At 39.7% G+C, this 12,377-nt stretch overlaps 1 protein-coding gene across 1 annotated transcript in view; it reads left to right on the top strand.

The window, feature by feature from the left end:
- The first annotated feature begins 2,912 nt into the window (after positions 1–2,912).
- LOC117460199 (phosphofurin acidic cluster sorting protein 2) overlaps positions 2,913–12,377 on the top strand; it is a 90,360-nt gene continuing 80,895 nt past the window's right edge. Inside the window, 1 exon segment of the mRNA XM_071205597.1 lies at positions 2,913–3,253. Coding sequence (XP_071061698.1) covers positions 3,048–3,253 — 206 coding nt within the window. The 5' untranslated portion in view covers positions 2,913–3,047.

Here is a 12,377-nt window from a genome sequence, read left to right as displayed (position 1 = left end):
ATTACCATTGTTTGTTGCCTTGTGTCAGAGAGAATCAATGCTATATTTGCACAATCAGTCTTTAATAACAACAATAAAATGCTTTGCAAAATCTGTGTAACCTTTCTTCACTTGATGTTAAGATGCGAGCAATTTCTTCGATTTATTTGGGGGGAGGACGCATGCCATGGAGCAGGTGTTACCTAACAACCTGATGCTAGGATATTTAATTATCTTCCCCAGAATTATCCAGTTAATGTGTCAGACTGATCCGTTCCTTTGAACCTTCAACGGTGTCAAAGTGTCACAATAAATACACCCACCTACTCACACTTATAAAGGAGTAGAAGGATTCAATCATGAGAGTCTAGCAAGCAAGAGAGAAGAGAAAAGAGAGGCAGGGGGAATAAGAGATCCTACAAAAACATGCAGACAGCCTGCCATCTATTGGACGAATCAAACTGTGCACTTCAGTGTTTATTTTCCAGTTTGCTGTCGTGCTGTATTTCAACACTAGGTGGCAGTGCACTACACAAAATGCCTCATTAATCATTTTGTCCATTATGGTAATTTTGAGGTGGGAGCATTCCTCAAAGGGCAGAACATAATGATAAAATGATAAATACCAGAAGGAAGCCAGAGTTGAAAAAAACTCTGGTTCTTATCTCCAGGCACGTTGGTATAATAAATAAGTCATTAATTTTAATTTCCTCCTTAAACAATACTCTTACTCGTACAAAATGTATTACCTGACATCGAGAATTTTCTTTCTCTTTTCATTTTTATTCAAAGAACATTGAGTTGTTTTAACTTCTGTATATATGTATTACCTTGCCGTGAATATGTGGATACATTCACACATGTAGATAATCTTGTTAAAATGTTTGGTTGGAATAAAGAATAGAAAGCCAATGAATTAAATTGTATCATGATTGCCATTCTCATTATTAGCAACCCCAGGGGACGTACACACTGTTACAGTCTGGTAGATGAAATGCTGTCAGGTGCAGAGAGTTGCCTAGCAATAATTAAACATTAGATTGCTTAAACTGCCAGCATATGTTCCAGTGGCAACAATATATCCCCTGAGATTGCAACAGACATTGTGCTGCGTTTATTAGAATATTTCCCCTCTGGGTGTCTATGTGAGCCAATGACTAAATTAAACAAATAGTTGGAATCAAAGGTGAGCAATGCGTCAAAAGCAATTTGTTCAATAACCAAGAATGATGTGTTGCTATTACATCAGACAACTGATTGTGCAAAAGCACACTTGACAAAAGGAGAAAGTGCATTTTATTTCGCCCAGTCAGTTTAAACAGGCTGTCGCACACATTACCCAACCCTGCTGAGCATGTCTAGTCAAGTCAGCTTTATTTGAGTCCTTAGTCACAGTTACAGTCATTGGATTTCACAACACCTGCATCATGAGAACAGTGACTGAATCAAATACCAGGTGTCATTATGTGATTAGAGAATGATGACGAATCATTTGTTGAGTAACTACCAAATGAGGGCCACGTATACGTTTACAGTAAACGTTTGCAATTCAATACTTTGTTGCAAAAGTCACACAAAAACATATCAACGTGTTTATTGCGTATAGGTATTGTACCACCTTCAGTCAAGTTCAGTTTAGTTTTATACACCAACACGTTATAAGACATACTGGAGGTGTAAGGGAAATTGGTCACCCTGAAGACTAAAAAGAGGTACACAGACCCTAAAAACAAAGTATTTAAAATGTATTTTTACTAACACACATTGTCTATATTTGAAAAAGTACGTAAGTAATATTTACATACTACAAACAACTATATTGAACCAAATCCTCAATTGCTACATTTATTCCATCTGTCTAAAATTCGTATTTTGTTGTTGCAACCTTTGATGTTAAATAGTTAAAAACGCATAAATAAAATAAGATAAGATAAGATGTACTTTATTGATCCCAATTTGGGAAATGTCTGTGTTACAGCAGCATAAAAACAAGACATTGCACATAGGAGAAATAAGAGTGGAAAAATTGAGAAATATGACTAATGACAGCTTAATTTGAATATATTTTAAATTGAAGAAACGAGTTTAAAGTCCCCAGCCGGTATGAATATTCATGGTTACATTTTCTTTTTTTACCAGCTATTGCTACTTTTATGTTTTAAAAAAAAACACACACAGATAAAATGTAATCAATCTTATTGTATATCCCTGAATCTCTGAAACCCACACATATGATTGTACATTTAGATTTAGATTTTGTACCCTTTAAAGATGCTTTTTCATTGAATATGTTTGTTTTTACAGCATTTTTACAATGCTTTATTAGGCTTACCTCTCCAAAAAGAAAGCTGACTAGCAATGAGCATTACACTTTAATTAATTTAAAACTAAATGCTGCATACTACACGAGCAATGAATCAACAAATCAATTATTGAACATATTATTGAAATTGGAATTATTTGATTTGAATTGAAACACCCTTTTGTGTGCTAGAACTTTTTTGTCTCAAAACGTTTGACATATTGTTGCATGTTTGAGGTAATTAATACATAATGATTCTCACTTTAAGAAGACAGTTGTGTTCCTAAGTTATCACAGGTTTACATTGCTGTGTCTGTGGAAGCAATGTAATCTCTCTGATATTGTTATACGTATTCCCATTCGTCTTTATTAACAATTGAAAGAGCCGAACTTGTGGAGATAAATAAGACTGTACATTCGTATCACATCGACGACGTTTTCCTTCAACTCTAATGTCTCATAGCTACGCAGCATTTTTCTGTCCTTTAATTTTTGTAATTATTTATAGTCTTTGGATATTGTTATGACATGTAAAGTAGGTATGTCAATATGTTTTGAGCGCTGGTTGATAGTAAAATATGTCCCACCCTAGAAGCAGGGACGTGCTGCCCCCGATCAGGAGTGACATGCCCCGCCCCGCCTATCAGCATCTCCAGTCAGTAGAAGCGCTGGGAGTCTGGAGGAGCAGGAGCAGACAGCACAGAGTTCAGCGGCTCCCGCTTTCGTACGACACTTAGCTAGAGCTGCTCCCCAGGCAGTGGAGGTGATGATGGCGGCGGCTGTTGAGAGAGGAGGCGTCCGGGCCGCTTTCCTGAACCCGAGCTGTGGCGGTGGACCAGCACCGACAACCCTCCCGACTGGTGCGTTAGCCGGGGCTGTGGTCCTGGGCTCGGGATCCAGCAGCATGCCTGTACCCATGAACCTCTTTGCGACCTGGGAGGTAGACCGATCATCCCCAAGCTGCGTTCCGAGGTAACGTTAACATTGTTGTGTTAGCGTAAAATACCACATGCCATACTGTTTACAAATCACCATTATGTTTAATAAATATGTGGCTAACGTTAGACAAACAACGCCCTCATTGACTGTAACGTTAGAGAGACGCGCTGGCACACATTTCCAAAACAGTGTTGGACTGGCTTACTAGCAAGCTAACTAGCAAGGTGGCTAATGCTAAAGCTACCCAGAAAATAGCACTGCTGTCCGAGTTCTTCTCATGTTTCTTGCTAAAAAGCATTGTATTCAAAATATTGTTTTCAAGAAGGAAACAGTCTGTTAAAATAACCCATGCTTACGTGTTTAATGTACATGCATATTTAATACATGGTTTCCAAGTGTGTAATTGTTTTCTTAACAGTTGTATACAATTTGTATTCCGACCGTTATGATAACTAGCTAGCGTTTGCAAAAGTTTAGCCAACTAGTTTATCGGTTAGAGCTGTTGTTGCTGCTTATCTTCGCTTTGTGGCTACATTGTTAAATAGAACATTTCCCTTTGTCCATGCAGGCCTGTGCTTGAACTGATTTACGGAATGCATGCCACCTAATAGCAACATAACTATCTATAAATATAGTGACATGAATGCCGTTCCTCTCACAACTAGCAGACGTCGTTTTCATCCTAAGCACCGTGTGGCATCAACTGTCTGGACAAACAAGCAGTTGCACAGCCACTTGGCTATTTGAAGTCTACATTATATTCCCCTTTATGTACTGTGGCCTGTTTTATGCTTATGTTCAGATACCACCTTGTATTTCAGCGTTGGCTAACTGGTCACACACAGCCATAACATATACAACCACTCAAAGTGTTGACACAGCAGCTGACACAAGGAGAGTAAACTGTTTAGATTATCACTTATTTATGCAGATGCACTTGAAGTCAGCCATTAATTTCAGTATTGCTGTTCAGCAATACTCAGCTGCATCAGTATTCATCGTCAGTGAGCAGGCACTGCTGCCACCTGACCAGAACCCTCTCGGAGCTGTGTGCACATTAATCAGCTTTGACCTAGATATGCTCCACTCATTGGGAGAGAAGTGGGCCTGAAAGGGGAGGGTTTCCTCCACAGTCGATGTGCTGTGTTTGCCTGCTCTGCTGCCACTTTAGTGTATGCAAGAGAATGTCATACTGTATGGAATGATGGCATGCACAAAACATGGATCATTTACAGTAATAGAGGTCTTTAAAATCTCAGTTTGTTTATTATTCAATCTTTAGCAACTCGGCTGATTTGAACCCAATGGAGTGTTTGAAGTGACAGCATTGATTTTTTATTTGACAGATAACTACCACTTGTTAGTCCCTTTTAGCATATATGTTATTATTGCTGAATGTAAGATGCGGGAAGGATAGGTATATTTTGTGACATAAATCTAACATGTTCCTTTGACAAAAAGTATAGACTATGGATGTCTGTCTTAAAAAAAATTCCTTTTTCCTGGACACAAATGGAAAGCCACTAGCAACTACAATTGAAGTGAGCATGCTTCTGGTAACTGTATCCATTACATGTTAAGACTACTGGCTAGCAGAGAAAGCAGGAAAAATGTTGGTGCACTTATAGAGCGTGCCATACTTGGCATTGGTTTCCCACATGTCTTCCCTTTACACTTTGCTTCCTCTCTACAGTGGATTGAAAACAAGATGCGGTATTAAAGATGAATAAGGATGAGAATGGCAATGGATTATTCATGAGGCACAGAGAGTAAAGTCACCAGTCTTTGTTCAGCAAAAGACTGCAGTAGCTGCCTGGCATAAGTCTTTGTTGATATCTTGGTTGATTTCTCAGATCTGATATGTAATGAAGTAAAGTGGTATGACACAAGAGTTTATTTAGGCAAGAAACATCTCTGTAAGGTTTTTTTTCTGACAGTGTCTTAGATTCACAGCAGTTTGCTAAGTAGTTTGCCAAGCCTGTTTCTGCCTTCTTTGTTTTTAGACCACTTATCCTAGACTGGTGTGAAAGGTCTTGCATGGAGCCCAACCCAAGGCCTGTTTTGGGGTTTCTGCCTTGGCATGCATTCAGGGGTTGGGCCATTTTGTGTGCAGCTGTTTGCTCCTCTGCTAGCCTTTAGCAAATGTTAGAGTCCAGTGTAAGTGGCACAGTTTCAAATGAGGGCATGGTGCTGTTAGCAATCAACTGTTTTTTTTAATTTATTTTGGCACTCTAAAACATCTAACACAGTTGTTGTTAATGTGACTCTGCATTTTAAAATCGATCCTCCAAAGCCCTGAAGCAAGAGAAGGATGGCTTAGAGGAAAATGTTTTATTCACAAAGGAAACAATGTTGTCAGCGCTCGTTGCTCCTTTCAGCATGAGATCTGGATCCCTTACAGTTCTGCTTTTAAAAACTATGGCACAACAAGGTTGTAACTTTTTCTTTTTCATTATTTTCTTTATTTACATTCATAGAAATACTTTTTATTCGCACAGAGTAGGGGTGTAACGGTTCACAGAAGTCACGGTTCGGTTCGTACCTCGGTTTGGGGGTCACGGTTCGGTACGGTTTCGGTACAACAAGGAAAAGTAAAAAAAAGTCCCAAATGCATACTTTTTTGCTGTTATTTTTAACAGTAGTGCAAGTTTTGGTATGAAAATAAGGAACTCTAACATTTGGAATCATTAACTGTATTACACTGTTAAAAATAAACACAAACAGTAACACGCACACTCAGATGGTCATATTATTTATAATGGCTGATGTCAAACAAAAAGGTTAAATAAGCTGTACAACTAAAGAGAATGTCTTGAAAATATTAAAATAAATAATAAGAAAGTGTTTCAATCACAATCAATAAAAGGCAATACAGAACTGTATAACATCTCCTGATGTCAAAATATAAAACAAAATACAATCTGTACCTTTAGGAGCAATGTCTAACATGTGTAATTAACTTGTGAGTGTGTGAGGCCATTATGCCTAAATAAAGGTACTCAAGCTTTACTCTATTTTCAAGTTTTTCTTCAGAAAGATGAGTTTGTCTACGTTGTCAGTCGTGAGGGCAGATCTGTTGTCGGTAACTATGTCACCTGCCGTCGAGGAAACCCTCTCGCTGGGGACTGAGACTGACGCTGATGTGATTGAGCATGTTTGACGTGTTACCACTAGCATACCGCACCGCTGTCGAACAACGCCGACACACCGTCTTCGTCCGATCCACAACTCGCACCCCATCATTGTTGTAGTCCACAGGGAACCCGAAATGTTCCCACACAGCTGATTTAAAAGAAGCAGGTGGGTCTTCTAGCTCCTGTGTGTTGTGTGAACTCGCTGTAGCTACTAACTGTTCTTCTTCATGTATTGTGTTCGTTGTGTTTTGTTCTTGTTCTTCATTTGTTATTTACGGGCGGCTGGCTTTTAGGCACAATACCGCTCCCTGGATTATATATAGTGTATTACTGCCCTGAGTGACAGACTTTTTTCCCACTCGTAAAAAAAGGCGTATTCGCCGTGTGACTGTATGTGCCGAACCGTGACGGTACGGGACGAATACGGATACCGTTACAACCCTAGCACAAAGCCTTTTTTTTGTTGCACTTGCTATTAGCCTTTGCTTGTATCAAAAATGAAACCATAAAATGGCAGATACATTTTATTTGCTGTGTGTGATATAGTGTTAGACTCGATTTTACCCGCCAAGTGTTAATGGAAGCTCCTTTCTTTAAAAGGCATATTTGAACAATTGGACATGCATTGTTTTTAATTCCAGCCTGATGGACTACCACCATCCAATGTTGATGTTATTATATTTATTATTAGAATTGCAGCATATTTCTTATAAGAGGAGTTGTTTCTTGTTTTAACCCTCTGGTTTACCCTTAGACCAAGTGAGTTGTCAATGAATGCTGAGTAACCAAAGCAAAAGCTAAAAAGCAAACATCTTGGTGTTTTGAGCTGCTTTCAAATAAATCCTAATGAGCCACATATCTATGGCAAGGCAGGCATTTGTTGAGGGAACCATGTGGTATTTGCAGGAATGACACTAATGCAGAGGTCAAGCTGGTGCTATGTTTATCTAACAAAAAATAATGTGTAGCAGCATGCAATGGTTGGCTTCTTACCAATTTCAAAGATTTTCTTTTTTACGACTTGTCAAAAGTGTTGACCTTTAACCTCATCACTTACATGACGGGAGCAACCAAGCAATTTTGTTTTGTTTACGTCACCAGGCTTCTAAAATGGTAGGGAAGGTGTTTTGGTTGCGGATTTAAAAGCTTTCAAATGAACTGAATTAAAACAGTTTTAAAGCACTGGAAATATTGTTGCACAGAGTTGTATCTATGCAGTATTTGTATGTGTCTCTGTCTGTTGTTCAGAGAGGTGAAGATATCTCTAAGGATTTCTCCCATGCTGCAAAATCAACCACATCTTTCCGCATTTTCCTTCTCTGGTGTTTATCTTGAGTGCACAGAGCATCCTTTTCTTTCTGTCCCTTTGATTCATGTGAGTCCTGAGATGACACTGCTTTATCTGGAGAGTAATTGAGTATACTCGGCAGGCTCTGGTCAGATGTTTGTTTCTTCTGCCCCAATTCTGTATATTGGATTCAAATTGACGTGTGCTGCGTATGTCAGCAGATAAGTCAGAAAAACTAAAACAAACTTGGGCAACGACTGGAGCTGTGGAGTAACATTGCTGTGTCGTCTTTGTTCTAGGTCAGTGAATATGGAGCCAGCAGCCCTAAGTCTTTACATATACCTTATGTTGTCGTGCACACAGCTACTTATTATATACCCAGAAGGTTGAATTGTTTGCATGCAATCTCTAGTATCATCCCTGGCCTCAATCTCCTTGATTTAGTATCTAATTCTCTGTATGTTCACTTTTAAATCTAAAATAAAACCATTGAATCAGGATAGAAATAAAGTAGGTTTGTCGGTCAATTAAGAAGAGCTTACTGTCCTCGTATACCTCCTTGCTAACCCTTCCATCTCAAGGCTTGTGTATTGTTTCTCCCAGCAGGGGAGCTGCAATAATCTGATTTCATAACAGGAAAAGAAGAGCCAGTAATCTGATGCTGCACACAGACACTGGCTGCTTAATCCTCTGCTTCCTTTTGCAATCATAAACAAGGCCCCACATCAGCCTTCTCCTGTGCCCTTCAAAACTGTGACATGTTTACAATGTTTTGGGTTGGCTGATTGGTTTTATTTTCCTCTCTTTCTATTGGACATTACCAAAGACCAATATAATAGCAGTATCTCCTTTTATTTGATCCAAAGCTTCCGTTCAAAAGTGTCTCTGTGTTTGGTTGGACAATATGACAGCATCATGTGCTGTTGACCAATGCCAATAACCATGGCATTAACTTCCCTCATGGAGCACAGTGCAAAGGATTGGTCACCAGGCTCATGGAGAACAAGGATGCGAGATGCTTGGTAGCTTGACATTTCAACAGATTTAAAAATACATCTTAATTCTGATATTAAATTAGTAAAAATAAAAATGTAACACTAGGCTCAACCCAAGCCTACAGTCTTTGTTCGGCCACTTTCCAGTATTGACATGGTACACCGAACGTGTTACTGTGATCTCAAAGTTGAGACAGCTGCTCAGTCTCTAGCGCTGTGTCACATTTCGTGTCTTATTTTTAATGCTGAATTGCATATTTTATGATGATTAGTTTTGGTACTAGAATAATCCAATTAGAACAATTTGATTAAAACATGATTCGCTGTTCTACAATTTGCTGCTCTTGCATTAAAGAGTTACCCTTACAGTTCATTTACTTTACATAAATGCCCTAGAGCAGGGGTGGGGAACCTTTTTCCTCTCGAGGGCCATTTCAATTTTGTCAACATCCTCCGAGGGCCGTACAGATTATTGACCTCTGCTTAAAAAAACTAAAATCACAGCCCATTCATTTCGCCTTTCTTTCATGTTGTGCAAAAGAAAAAGCAACCTCTTAATCCAGATATCTTACCATGACTTGTGTATGCATGCACGTGCACGGTTGTGGCATGACCACCAAAACAAAGATATGGACACAAGATGTGTGCAACTGTATTTAGTTTCCTATCCATGTGGACATGATTTAAGTGTGGGGGGGGGGGGGGGACGACCATAGGGGGGGGACCTAACCGAGGGCATGCTCCCCGGGAAGATTTTTTTGTTTTTAAATGTTGAAGTTAAAAGCATCAATCTGGTGCACTTTGAGAGCAACATGAAGAGGTCTATGGATACATCTCTCAACACCCATATGAAACGGAACTGTAAGCAGATTTATTTTTCGTTATGAATATTTTACAAATCACTCCCATTTCAAACTGTATTCTTGTTTATTAATAACAACTTTTTTTTTTCTGTCATATAGTATTTTATACCTGTTTACTTTATTTTTTTATAATCATATAAAGATGTGCCTTTACCTCACTGGTTGTAGAAAAAGCTTCTTATATTCGTTAGCATAGCTAGCTAACCAGATGCTAATAACAACAAAGTTATTGACTGTATGATCAGTATGACAGATAAACAGATCGCCACTGGCCTTACAACTAAAGACACAGTCACGTAAAAACTGCGTTCTGGTGCTCTCCTCAGAACTGCACCCCTGTCAGACCAGACATATACCACGTGATGACACGTTAGGCTCGTATTGTGTTCAAGGACCCTGACCTTGGCCAGGAAAAACAGGCACTCGCTTGTTTAATTTGTTTGCGGCCTAGATTTTTTTATTTTTTGCGTGTGTTTATAAATTACCTCGAGGGCCGTATCAAATGGTCTCGCGGGCCGTATACGGAGGTTCCCCACCCCTGCCCTAGAGTCTATAAAACCGCTTGATATTAGGGACTGGACTTTAGGAAGATACACATACCATGGATAAATGAAAATGCCCCACTGTAGATCATTTCACTTTATTGATACGTTTTTTTTGTTTTAGATACTGCTTTAAAAACATGACTTAAAAAAAACATTGCATAAAATCAATTCTAACGCGGCTACATGCTGTTCACACTGCTAAGAGTAGACCAATCAACACCCTCGCTCCCCTCTTTTCCACGCTCACTCCCACCGCCTGAAATGTGTCAAAATTCTCTTGGTTTCCTTCCCTGCCTTCCTGGAAGAGGAGGAATTTCCTTGGGAAACATTTCACATTCCTGGCGACTACAGAACCGCTGGTGCAGCCGAAGCTGGGCTTGCTTTGCATTGCTGTCAGCCCCCCCCCCTTCTGTATTCTGGTGTTGACCAACAACCTGTACTCTGGGAGGGAGGGGTGAATGTGGATTGCCCACCCGGTTGAAATGTTTTGCTGAACTGGCTCTGCGCTTCACAGTGAACAGTGAATGTGCTGAATGCTCATGTTGAATTCCTCACAAACGGAAGAAAGGTTTGTTTCCCCCTGCCTGGACCTCCGAATTGGAGAAAGGCCAGATTTGTGTGTGGGTGGATACCAGGGTCTCTGCAAGTGAAGAGATCCAACATCCTGATTCAACAAGTGAGGCAAGGGAAACTGTCCTCTGACACTGGGAGGATCCTGTCAAAATAATCACTTTGGGGACAATGTCTCAACTCATTTCTCTCTTGTTCTTGCTTTACTTATTTCCCACCTCTCCCATTCAGGCATTTCCTGAGCTGTACGTGCCAGCAGCAACACAGAGGCCATTATTTCAGATATAAAACTCTGCAGGGTGGATGAATGAGAGCACATGACACATCATTGAAAGACATGATGCATGTTTTTAATGGCAGTGAGCGCTCTTGTTGCTGAATTATAGCGGAGTCTACTCTTGTTTACAAACACAGTAAGGAGTAGGTTACTAAATTATTCAAATGCAATGGTTAAAAACTAGTCCCAGGGTCTCACTGCTGCACTCATAAACCCAATGGAAATGTTCCTCTTGTCTTGTCTTGGCTAAATAATATCCTGAGAAAATAATCAACACTTGGCAGTCCGGGAGAGGACATGACAGTCCCCGGAGTGTCACCTCTCAAATAGCATTGAGCCTGAGGCCCTTCATTTGTCTAATCACAGATTTAAAGAGTGTGTACTGTCTGCAGTCCACTCTCCGTCTATGTTCTTAATAAGCCTGCACTACTATTGCGCAACTCGTCTCTTCTTCTGTGCAAAAACTCAAAGCGTTCTGATGGTTTTATGGACAGAAATTAGGACCCAGTTCTGGAAAATAAATAAATCCAATAGATATGTCACATATTTGGTCTAGGCCTGGGATTTAGGGCTTGGGGATACTTTTTTTGGGTGAAGACTAGAGGGAAATGTTTTTCAGTCTGCCACGCTACAAAGGAACTTAAGAGTATAAAAACATATTTTGACTCTCAGTTGGGAACATCCTGTTATCATGCTGTTTGTCTCACACTGGTTAACTGTTGGATATTACTCATTCATAGTGGGGCCTGTCTTTAAATATTAGAAAGAGAATATGTTTTTCCTTAGATCTATTGCACATTCTCTCTTTTCTATCTCACAGTGTGTACTGATTAAGGAATCATGTCTCCCTTCTTTTCAGTCAAGTTTCTTTTCAGAAGAAAACTGTCCATCTCCACAGCAGAACTGTTTTCACTTTGTGGTGTGTTTGTTATTTGGCAGCACACTGTTAGCTTTGTCATTACTCTGGCCTAATTAGCTTCACCTAGAATAACTGCTGCATGGATACAGAGAAAAGCAAAGGTCTGTGTACGGGAACTATGGAGAAACTGGAGCTGGGATGCATTCAGCATATTAGTCATTTGGACATAGTAAACCACGGGCGATTGACCGGGAGGAGTGGTCCGAAAGCGCATGTTGGCTGCTATTGTTCTACTCAAGTAATAGTGCCAAAACGGTGTAATTGCATGCATCAGCCTTTGTCAGCAGCATTTTTTTGTTGATGTTACAACAATAGACGCACGTGGCAACACATTGCTTGTTTTTTAAGTTTCTCTCTTGGGAAGTATTTTAAGAACTAAAGTGGAATCAAATGTGCTGATGCTGACGGTATTGATTGCACAGTTCACAGTGGCCCTTCATTATTCTTTCTGGAAGTGTTGTCTACATTGTAGAAAATAGTTGTGAGTCAAAGTACAGTCATGGAAGACCTGTTTGTCATATACAGTACAGCTAGAATCAATAGCAACACAAATTGTTTTTACTTTT

This window comes from Pseudochaenichthys georgianus, chromosome 15 (genome assembly GCF_902827115.2).
Source record: "Pseudochaenichthys georgianus chromosome 15, fPseGeo1.2, whole genome shotgun sequence".
In the NCBI taxonomy this organism is placed as follows: Eukaryota; Metazoa; Chordata; class Actinopteri; order Perciformes; family Channichthyidae; genus Pseudochaenichthys; species Pseudochaenichthys georgianus.
Note: the sequence above shows the minus strand (reverse complement) of the source record. Positions and strands in the feature narration are given on the sequence as shown.